We start from the raw sequence: 12372 nt of genomic DNA on the forward strand, positions 1-12372 counted from the left end.
ATGAAGGCTTTGAGTTACCAATTTCTACCATTGTCACTCTATCCAAATAAAAATACATGTACCTCATCCTCAAAATGATTTTGCTGAGTGCATGGACAGCTCCATTAAGTTGGCGAAATTGGCCACAAATAAGCTCTGTAATTATTTTGTGGGCACACTGTGCATCTTGTTGTCAATTTAAGTTATAGGAGCACATTTGCTTCAAGCCAAATCTTAAGCTGTTTTCTTAAACTGTTCTATTTTCTGCAAGTTCTATAAAATATCTAATTTCTTTGCCAAAGGATTATTAACCTGGCTATCATGCACTGCCCTTAAGTGCAGCAGAATTCATAGACGGAGCATTCATGGATATACTCTGTTCCACTTCCCTACTTAGCACAGCAAGGTTTGTGATGACTCAAGGCAAAGCCACTCATTTAGTAAAAAGCAAGCATTAGATGGCTTGAGTAAGATCTAATCTCATCTAAGGAACCATAATTTTGTGCCTAAAACAATAGACCCAAACAGCATCCGTATGATTTTGGAAGCACTTGTGCACATGAGTAACGTGCAACTTCTCCGTTTCAACTACCATATCAGTCCTGACTGTCTAGAACTGTATTCCCTAGTGAAAAAACAGGTAAGTTAAAAGAAAGCTTTTTAGTTTTTAGCTACACTGAGGCTCTGAAATAAAAATAACATGTCCTAAACTATTTGCTGCTACTTCTTTCCACTTGTAAAAAGTCTTCAAAATTTAAGACAGGACTTGAGCAGCCTTAATTCACGTCACCTTTGTGTATAGGAAATTCTTTTAAAATTCAAATTAGCCAAAGCAACAAGTCACAAGAATACCACATCAAGTGCTATGAAAATTATTAAAAGGTATAAAATTTTTTTTCACATCTTTTTCAGATAGGTTCTAAATTCTTTTTTCACTTAGTGAGTGAAGAACTATTTCCTAATATAATTTGAAAAAAATTAAAACCTTCACCTTAGGTGTTAAAACAAGGCAGAAAGCTGAAAAGCTCCCAACCCAGTCAAAAACTGCGCATCACTGTACCCCACCTGCAGACAACGCCTCTTCACAAGGACAGAAACCCTACTGCAAAAGTAAAGTGAAAAATAGGTTCCAAAGTTTACACAAAATATGCTTGCAGTAATAGTCCTTACTGTACTCTAAATTTTAGGAAGGTATCACCATTCTGTACATTCCTCTGCTTGGAATACACATTCGCAGTAACAACTCCTTGGAAAATAGCAACTTTTAAGGTCAGAATCAGTAAGACTTCAACAAAGTGAAAAATAGAAAAACACCTAGTCATGTCCAGTATGAGGGTAAATACTAAACAAGGTTTAGCCCTTCTGAAGAGCAGTATTCAAGGAGGCCATTCACAAAGGGCTTCCCTCAGAACCACTCTATTTCAGGTTGAAGAACTCTAGAAGATAAATGAAACATAAATGAAGGACTCAGGATTCATATGTATATATGATACATTGGAGGAAAAAAATAAACGTTTAACTCATTTTCTACAGGTTTGTAGCTAAAACCTGCAATACATTAATTTTACCCGCTCTCAGTAAAGACATACAAGAAACTGAAAATGAAAATAAGAGGAATAATTTAAATTTCAGTAAAACTGCACCTTGTTTAGATAATTCTACTATAAAAAGACTGCCATTTTTCAGTAAGCTTATGTCACAGTTTAACCCCAGTCAACAACTAAGCACCACGCAGCCGCTTGCTTGCTCCCCACACCCAGTGGGATGGGGGAGAGAAACGAAAAAAAAAACCCCAACCTCATGGGTTGAGATAAAGACAGTTTAATAGGACAGAAAAAAAGGAAAATAATGATAATAATAATAATAAAATGACAATAATAATACTAAAAGAATTAGAATATACCAAACAAGTGATGCACAATGCAATTGCTTACCACTCACTGACCGATGCCCAGTTAGTTCCTGAGCAGCGATCCGTCCCTCCCAGCCAACTCCCCCCAGTTTAGATACTGGGCATGACATCATATGGTATGGAATAGCTCTTTGGCCAGTTTGGGTCAGCTGTCCTGGCTGTGTCCCCTCCCAGCTTCTTGTGCCCCTCCAGCCTTCTTGCTGGCTGGGCACAAGAAGCTGAAAAATCCTTGACTTAGTATAAACACTACTTAGCAACAACTAAAACCATCAGTTTGTTATCAACATTGTTTTCCTACTAAATCCAAAACACAGCACTATACCAGCTACTAGGAAGAAAATTAACTCTATCTCAGCTGAAACCAGGACAGCTTACAAAGAGATTGTGTGTGCTATATTTTAATCTTTTTACTACCAGTTGGATTTTCTGAATATAAAAGTGATTTACTCCTTTCCCCAAAGTTTCTTCGACCTTTATTTTATCACCACATTTACCTACTCCATTTCAATGTAACTGTGAAGACAGAAAGATTCAAAGTGCTTCAAGATCTAGAATGCTGGAAGTTTTTTCCCCCCAGGTATTCATAAAACTGGATCCAGGTTTTGAACGTTAGTCTTTATTAGCTTACTCAGAGAAAATTCCGAGCAAATTTATTTTTGTCTGTCAATACTAAGTGTTATCCAAATAACAACACAGTCAATATATTTATTGTGTCCTCATATACAGAACAACATCTTTAGTAGAATTCCAGTTGAAAGACTATTTGAAAACATGGTTATTTTCAATTGGAAAAGGTTTTCAAAGCCGCAAAATTGGTTGGAGACTAAAAGAATACAACCACCTTTGCAACTTTTCTCATCTACTGTGAGCCAAATGAGATATCAAAAGGAACATGTAATACAGAATATACATTTAGCTATACATGAGTGATCAAAGGTATACAGACAATGTCAATATCACCACCATATATTTATTTTGATCAACATTTAAAAAAATATTACAATAGCATATAACGGTTTAAGGTTTCGTAAGCATAAACTCAGAAAGTTGTAATGGCCAATAGTGCGGCTACAGGGGAAAAAAAAGCTCTTAAAAAGCATTTGCAAATAAAACTTTAAAAAGCTTTTGCAAAAATCACTCTTCCATTTCCTGTCGGAACGACATCACTCTTCTGCCAACTACAGCAGCTTCTATGCCCCATTTTGGCCACTTCTCCCACAAGCTTTCACGATTTCTCATTTGTCATTCCTGGTGTCTGGAACACCCACCTTCCTTCTCTTGAAGTCCCATTCTAAGATCCACTTCTGCAACATTGCCTACAGAAAGAGTAGGCAACTAAAACACTCATTCACTGTGTCAACAACATGCCAAGCGTCAGCTTTCACTGTGTACACTGTGAAGCATAGCATTCATCTCACTTTACCTTTCTTACTACACCGTAATGATTTCTCCCTCAGTGCATCAAATCTAAAAGTGGGGATTCAATATCTAAGAATCACTTTGGAGAAAGTGTCTACTGTTTTTGAGTGTGCTAGCTGTACCTCTCGGTGCTCACAGAAAGTATGTTCAACATTATAAATATTCCATTGTGCCTGTATGCATCTGTGGTACATGCACATATGTAACGGACATAAAGAGAAAAGAGCAGCCTATTTAATTTTCTTTACACTGTACATTTTAATCCTTTGCTGGCTCATCTGAAATTTCTCATCAAAATAACTTATGAAACTGAATTGGAAAGCTACATTTAAGCTTTTGTTTGTTTGTTTTGTTTTAAAAAACCTTCTACTCTAAACCTATTTACTTCTCTTTGAAAATCCGGATTAAAATTCAGCTAACTAAGAGTCTATAGGAAATGTTTATGCTTACATAGGTCAAGGTCTATGAAGACTATGTTCGCATTTGCTATTAAACAATTATATTTCTGGACAGTCATGGAGATAGACTTGAAGCAACGGCACCTTTTTGAAAGTCTGAAGGGATTTTTTTTTTTTTTTTTAATTAAAAAGAAAATCTAGCCTATATGTTGCTTACCCATATTAAATGCAAGCCTGTCATGAGATGGTATTACTGACCTTCAGATGACATGAACTTCAAGTCATGCTTTCAGTCTTCCATATATTTCTACATGCCACTCCATATAAAAGTGAAATACTTTACTGGCTAATTTATTTATTTTAATAATAAGCAGAGCTTCAGTAATGCCAATGCAGTTCTAACATACAATAATGCATTACCAAGGGAAAAAAAATGTTTAAGAATTATTGGTTTTGTAACTTTGTGTCATTACAAATGGGAGAAATACCTAAATTAGAATACTTGAGCAGACAAACAAGCTGCTCAAGGCATTTTCAGAAACTAAAAACACTGAAGATGTAAAATGCAAAACCACAACAAAAACACTGTAGACACAACATGTAAACACAAGATATAATCAATACCCCATTTTAAGTTACAAATACAATTATTAAAGATGAAAAAATAAAACCCTGGCAAGCATATGGCTGAAGTTCACATGTATAAACTCACTAAAATTAAAGCACTTGCCACTGAAAACACAGTCATGCAGAGCTTAAAGCTAAATGAAGCCCCTCCTCACATATATTTCACATACTTGAAACTATCTCGCTATTGAGAGGGGAAAAAATAAGCTTATTCGACTTACATCTTTTTCTGACCGATGTGGGAACATCGATGATTGGCTGTAGTACATGTTCTCATCATGGTAGTCACCATCAACCCCCTCTACAAACTTCTTCCTTGAAGCACCAAACATGCTGTTTGTCACCTAAATAAGAAGAAAAACGATTACATACCATATACGATTTGGTTTGCTACATACTTAGTATATATTTTAAATATATGTAAGGATTGTTTAAAAAAGCTGTTTCTAAACATTTGAAAATTCCTCTTTAACAATATTTTCTGTATATTGCCAACATAATGGTTCTTTCAAGTGGGATTTTCATGCGACAAACTCATATTTCAGAAAGGACCGGGGTGGGGAGAGGGGACACGCTTCATTTTTTGGAGGGGTGTTGGTTTGTTGGTTGTTTTTTGAGTCCCATGACCTTTCACTCAGGTTTATTTAAAATTACAGAATGTCAGAAAACAAAAGAGCATATTTCTCAAATTTTCCTTTCCTCAGGTAAACACTTTCAATCTCAAAGAAGAAAATTACAGAATGTTCTTTAGAGCTCAGCCACCTTAAAAGAAATAACAAAAATAAAAAAGGGAATAAAAAAAAATTTGTGAAATCACTCCCATGTCTCATCACCACAACTTTGGAAAAGCAGCTTTCTACTCAACTCTGCATGCTCACTGATTACGTAAGAGAAGGTTGAGCTTAACCACACTCAACAACCTCATCACAGACTGGCAAAGTTACTGCAGACGGCCCATAAAAACCCGCTAGATTTTACTTTGCCCTTACTCCCACAGGCACACACATAGACAGAGCTGCTAAGTCAGGAACTGGAAACTAAAGAAACAGCAACCACGCAGCTGGTCACCGAACCTTAATTCATTAAAAAAATTGAATCCCGCAGCAAGGTCATACAACATCGCTAAAGCATCTACCGCATGCAGTGCATATTTATACACCTGACCCTCTTATTTATGTAAAAATACACACACCTCTGTTAAGTTTCTAATCTATCTGGCTACGAAACACTATCACAGTGCAGTGTAAGCTAACCAAGCCCTGTTTTAACCTAACAGGTTAATGTTCAAACCAGTGAAACGGCACATACTGGTCAGCACTGAGCAACTTGTCCAGTTTCTTGTACCATATGGGGAGACTGGAGAGAGCACAACCAACAGGATGGTAATCAACCCTGAGCTACCGCCCTACATAACATACCTTCAAACAGATCTTTAACATCCTGAAAGGTAAGGAAGCTAAGTTACAGTTGGCTTATGAAATGCTCTGAGCCCTAAGATTTACTATCTTCACTACTGACAGCATTAGCTAAACTTAAAAAAAATAGGACCATTTAAAAAAATTTTTTTTTAAAGAGTCATTTTGCACTACCTTAGGCTCATGCTTGAAATTGAAATTTCAAAACATTTATTCTGGTTGGCTGCAAGGGGAGTTACTTTCAGCTTGAAATCCTCTTATCCCTACTGACACAAAATTACTCCAATATTCCTCACACTGTGGCTTATTCAAATTTCACCTTTACTGGTGAAGATTTCTAGGCAGTATTTAATAACATGGGTGCTCCTAGGCTAGTAACAACTTAACCCCATGATTTCAAAGTCATAGCAGTTTCGAGCAAAAGTAAAGTCAACACTTGGGATGCATTTAATACAGCTATAATCACTGAATTGCCCTAAAACATTCAGCTAAACAAAAGCCTATTCCACTACTCCTGCAAGAGGGTTTCAGATATTTAGACTATTGATGTCTCAAAACAAATTTATAATCTGTTACACACATGGGAAGGCATGTAAAGGTACTAAACATCTTCTCCAGATGAAACTTGTATTTTATGATATTTACAAAAATGTGTAAATGTAAGGTCCCAAACTTCTCAAATGCGTTCAGCTGACTTTCACACTTGTAGGGAAGCTTTCATTACACTATAAGCATATCCCACTGTGCTAATCCCTTTACAATGCAATTATCACCTACCAGATGGGATAGAGCATTTCACAGGCTAAGGGGATTATCTTGTCCTTTGCTCTGCCTGAGTAAAGTGCAGAGAGATGAGCGGTTGCCTTTAACCGCTGTAAAAAGGACAGTGAAACGCTTTGGTGAAGCTATCTCAAGCAATGAGAAGCTGAGCATCTCAACCAACTACTGCTCTTGAGAATGTAAAAGGCAGCTTCTCACAAATACCAAAGAATTTTTTGGTGCTCCTTTAACAATACCTGGGATAAGAGAAGAATTTTTTTTGCCACATAACCTTCTCTTGTGATACATCATCAGAGTAACAAAATTTAATTGTGATAGAAAGCAAGTCACCGAAGCATACACCATACTGTACTAATGTAATACCTAACCCTGAGCTACAGTACAGCAACTATATCAGGGGAAAAAACGATCCTGTCTTTGACTCTGTAGCTTTTGATCTTACTTCCGCAAAGGTTTACACATGGCTGGCTACACACGCACCGTAAAGATTTCTGAGTCAGTGGGGTAAGGTCAGAGCTTTCAGTCTCAAAATATACATTTAAAGCTGCTGCAAGAAAGCTAGTATGTCCACATACGAAGTCTATATACTGAAAAGCTGCAAGGTATTTTAAACACTCTTCACTAAATTTAAATTGTCTAAAAGATTATTTTCTATATTGATAATTGTATAAGACAGTGGCCCAAAAACTAATCAAGATTATGCCCCGAAGACTGATGAAGTGCACTGACATTAATCTGGAGTCTTACAAGAGCATGGTTATTAAAAAAGAAATGAAGAAAACTTAATAATTAGATAGATTAAATATTGGTATTTTTATTGGCAACCCGTATTTCTACACAATACCCAAGAGGACTGTGTTGATGAACTCCAGAGAGCAGAGCAGTGCATTGCAGGCTGCAGCTGCAGAGGAAGACGGGAAGGCCTGCCCTGCAACCCAGCTGCATCTCTGCGCCCGACTGCTCTGAAGACCTTCAAAAACTTTTTGCAGAGACTGACACTTCTTCACAGCAGCATTTTTCTAAGTGATTCTGTGTCGTTCAATGCTGCCAAGCGAAGCAGTCGCGTGCAGTGCTCAAGCTGTCCACGCTCCCACTGAAGGAAGCGGTACAGGCGCTGGAGGGCATTCTGGCAGCTGCCTGCACCCCTAACAGGATTTGACTTCACTAGAAAGAACTGCCACTTGTTCTCAGGGTGATCCACAACACAGATCACAACAGAGAAATGTGGCGTTGCAATTCACGCTGCTATCCAGCCCTGTTACAAAACTAACAGCACAATAAAATGAGGCAGCCACTAAAGACCAGTAACTGAAAGGGCAGGAACTGGTATTAGAGACTGAAGCTGCAGCTGCTGTAGCCAGGCTGCTTACTTCTTGCTTGTTCTTAGGTTAACACCAGCAGCCCGTTTATCTACTTCCCAGTAGTCGCCAGTGACAGTAAATGGCTGGCAAACTTCTGAATCAGAGCACCTATCCCCATACAGACTTTTATAATATTACAGCAGGTTTACGCAATGACAGCGTCAGATGATTGCCAAGTTAGCAGCAGGCATCTTCCTATCCACATAACTTATGCCAGTATTCACTAAACATATTCATTAGTCAGTCATGCTACAAGCATATGCACAGATATTGGAAAAATACTGTTGCAGTACTATTTGTAAGAAGGTGTGAGAATAACTGGGGCTGTGCCAAACACGGGCAGATCTGCACATGGAACTTTGTTGCTTATTTCTTAGGGCACAAAGCCACCAGGAGACACAAAGACTGCAGCTCCTTTTTCATAGACTGATAGATCAGTGTCCAATCAGCTACAAGAGTAAATACAGCAAAGTTCATGCAGCACTTATGAAGACATTTTAAACCGTTTGGAAAGTAACAGTGACCTGAGGTTTTGTACCTTCACAGGGTCTAGACTTATGAGGTGAAAGGTAGAAATCAGCTCTTGTATTTAAGTCCCTCATTCATACATATATACCTATATAAACACACATTTATGCCAACACAATCTCACAGAAGCGGTACTCCAGTTGCATGGCAATTTTATTAAGTAAAGAATTCCTGTCTACTCAGCCTAATTTCATACAGATCCCTCTCCTAATCCTGTAACTACTTTTCTTGTTCTACTGTGGGAACTCAGTCCTCTGTTGCACAAGACACATTGGCAGTGTAACTATTCATTAAACATGCAAAAATGGTGCACTTCTGTCAATTCGTCCTTTAGCATAATATTGCAAAAGTACTTACAACTCCCACTGGTAGACCCATGTACAAATATTATTAGAAAATATTCGTGGTAACAGAGGAAAGAAAGGGAAGGAGCTACGTGTTAGGATGGAGTTCAGAACTAACCAGCCATGCTGCCACAAACCATGCCCAATTCTGATCAGATGAACACAAGCACTTATTTCAAAGCACAAGCACATTATGTTTAAAAATCAGATTTGCCCACAACTTCAAGTTAATGTTAACCAAGCAAAATGCAGTCACAAACCTGAGAAGACCTTTAAATTCTTTTGTGGAACATTTCCTAACAACCACCACTATGGGGGAACTAAAAGCACTGCACAAATGTTAAGAACTTGAAGCATCTAATAAGCAGTTTGCTGCGGTCATTGACCTTTATCCTTCAGCTGAGTACATAACACATGACAACCAACAATACTTATTTAAAAAATAAAAATAATAAAAAAACCCCAAAACCAAAAACCCCCAGATTTCAAGAAAAATTCTTTTCATTGAAAGAAACACTGCAGTATAGCATACTTCAGCACACGAAAACTTGTTAGCAATAACTGAAAATACGTTATTGACACATTGTAAGGAAAAACTATTAAAAATTTTGTTGTCTTAAGCTGCAAAAAGATCTTCTCTATAATTACTTATAAAGTGATACTACAATTGTATATTAAATTAGTTTAACAGCCTGAAGCAAATTCTAGTATTAAAATATGAAAACTAATTATGTTTCTGTTTTGAAATATTACTATAGGTAGTGCCCAAGGAGAGCTCACTCACGACATTAACATTGCCAACTCTAAACTAAGAGGATACTGTAAAATCTCCCTGGAGAATGAATATTTTTAATTTTGCATAGAGCAGAAAAATCGATCATTGCATTACAACTGATTAAACTCATCATCTTTATGAGAGCTGAAAACTATATACAGTAATACAAGTTAAAAAAAAGAAACCACTTCAGGAATTTTGGCAGTATCTTCCCTTTCCTGCTCCTCCAATGACTACGGTATTTGTCAACATGCACACTATCATTACGTGAGAGCAATTAGAAGCTGTAACCTCAGTCTGATGTTACAGAGCTTCCACCCATCTATATACTAAGGCTTCTGATGTTGCTGTTTAGGTCTTACTAAGCAAAGTTAATAATTTACTCTCTTTTTCTCTTCTGTTACCAATCAATGTTTTCACATAAGGTAACATATTTGCATATCCAAAGTATCTACAAAAGTGACCCTTAGTGAGCCTTTCAGTGAGAAATAAGTGTCTCAAAAAAATAAGCGTCTATCAAAAGTCACATGCTGGTAACCACCAAATCAGCCTGCAATTTAAGTCAAAATACAGAATCTGGAATTCCATCAGTTGGCAAAAGATAGCATAAATTCAATTTATAGTAAAAACTGCTACTGTTTATGATCCTATTTCTCAGTGTCAAAGATAATTCCTATTTGGCCTAAACTGGAACTGATATAAAATAGAATATATACTACCAACTTGGTAGATCCAAAAGATCTCTCAAATCCCAGTCCTTCAGTGATAAGTTATAGCTATTAAAAAACACCATGAAAAGTACATTGGTACAAATAGATACATTTTAATTTCAGGATGAAAGACAAAAGAAAACTACAAGTTGAGGTCCTTTGTTCCCTCATTTCATTTCACAACCACTGTCACTGGCACAGATTTGTACTCATTGTAAGAATACAATAGGAAAATAGGTGTTTTGTCCATCTTTAACAACTGGCTTTATATTCTTTTAACTTACGTAAGTATTCTTAAGTTTAAATCTCAGAAATATGGAAGACTGAAATGAAGACCACCACAATATATGAGACACAAACCTGCCAAAAAACTTGATGGTTAGATAGCCTTTAGAATAATCTCATAGTACTTATGTCATACGGTTTATAAATTGATTATTTTCCAAATTCACAGAGCACTGCAGAAAATAACAGCCATAAAGCAACTATCTGATTTACAGACTTACTTAGGTCCAGTCTTAAAGTAGTTCAAGATATAACCAGTCTCTTTAAAACACTACATGGTCTTTCCCTTCAAAAAGGAAATAATATGACAGATGAGATGCATAGCAACTTCTATGCAGGAACTCCAGACAAAAATTTTGAGCATGAAGGAAATAAAAACCATATAGTTATGATTTTAGACTATCCTCCACTCATTCTCAAGAACAGCCATCTACAAGGTCAAAATTTTCAAGTGTTCCATAAAGTATAATAATGCTTTCAAAAGCTACACTAAAACTGTGAATCGCTGCTGCATGCAAACTAAGTCAGGAAAGCGCAGTCCCTAACATCAAACAAGCCACAGAAATTCTCCTAACCAATATCTACATGCTAACTGTTCTAAACTTTTAACCACCCTTAACTATTATGAAATGAACATTTTAAAACACTCCTGAAATAAAACAGCACAGGAGGAATAAGAAAAACTATCCTACATTAAAACAAAAATAAATCAACATTGAATTACTAAAGCTAAACTTGAAAATTGAGATTACAAGAAGCTCCATTTGGTTTCATAACGTGGTTGACACCATGCCCATCCTGGGGCAGATTCCTGCAGGTTCTACTCTGACTAATCACAGGCACAAGATTTGGAAGATGTGAGAAACCAACAGTGGTTGGGGATATGACTGTGCACTAAGCTGCGTGATTGCCTTTTATGGGTCTGATCAATGAGATGTACTCATTCAGGAAATAATGTTTGGACACACCATTTAACAAAATCCAAACACACATGAGAAAGACATTTCAAAGATGAGAAAGGCAGCAAGGGATCTGCAAAAGTGACCAGAAGAGCAAACGAACTAGCATTCCATCTAAAGCAGCTGTGGAGAGAAACCAAGAAGATGCCAGATGCATTCCACCTTATTTAGTGATGCAAACTGAGGAGAAGCAGGAGCGTGTCCTTTGTAGACATGGCAATGAAGTCACAAGTCCTCACTAACAGCACGCATATGCATGCCCCCACACATACTGTAAAACATGCAGCTGGATTATCTGTCAAAGACATGGTTTAAGAATTTTGTTGATCAGGAACAACTATTACTTGTCTGATAATATTATAAATAATATTATTTACTCAATAATAAGAAAAAACCCAAAACCAATATACCACCGTCAACAGCCTATCCAAAATGGGAGTATATTTACCCACGTTCTCTCTTCTTGATGCTTCCAGTCATTTGTAGTATTTACAGTCCATTCAAGACTAAGACTGGTTCTAGATTCAATTTAACATAGCATTTCTGACTTACTATTGTAAAACCCTATACACCTGGCCATGCAATGCCCTTCAACTCTAAGGTTTTACCACGGAAGATGACTGCATTTTAGAAAGAAGTGACAATCATGCCAGTAACTTTAGGGGGCAATATGTTGGCTCATGTTTTTAAATTCAATGCTATATAAGTATGCATGCAGTGAACAGCAGCAAGAATCTTGAAAATAAATTATGTACTAGCATACTCCTGTTACCTACTTAAGACACTCCTCAGCCATAATATTTTTTTTAAAAAGAAACTAGTTCAATTTGTAAACAAAAAGTAACTTTTAAAGTATGTTCTCAGTTGATGATCCATCAAC

The 12372-nt window shown here is 36.8% G+C and overlaps 1 protein-coding gene across 4 annotated transcripts in view; it reads right to left on the bottom strand.

The window, feature by feature from the left end:
• Positions 1–12372, bottom strand: part of CNOT2 (CCR4-NOT transcription complex subunit 2) — a 93036-nt gene that overhangs the window by 35181 nt on the left and 45483 nt on the right. For 2 of the 4 annotated variants that reach the window (XM_050897504.1, XM_050897495.1), the window contains exons 3-4: positions 4557–4679; positions 3160–3207 (exon numbers count right to left, since the gene is read on the bottom strand). In XM_050897504.1, coding sequence (XP_050753461.1) covers positions 3160–3207; positions 4557–4667 — 159 coding nt within the window. In that variant the 5' untranslated portion in view covers positions 4668–4679. Of the gene's footprint in view, positions 1–3159; positions 3208–4556; positions 4680–5047; positions 5060–5661; positions 5683–12372 lie in introns of those variants that run through there. The other 2 variants (XM_050897513.1, XM_050897521.1) reach the window with 2 other exon arrangements.

The sequence above is a fragment of the Gymnogyps californianus genome, chromosome 1 (genome assembly GCF_018139145.2).
Source record: "Gymnogyps californianus isolate 813 chromosome 1, ASM1813914v2, whole genome shotgun sequence".
In the NCBI taxonomy this organism is placed as follows: Eukaryota; Metazoa; Chordata; class Aves; order Accipitriformes; family Cathartidae; genus Gymnogyps; species Gymnogyps californianus.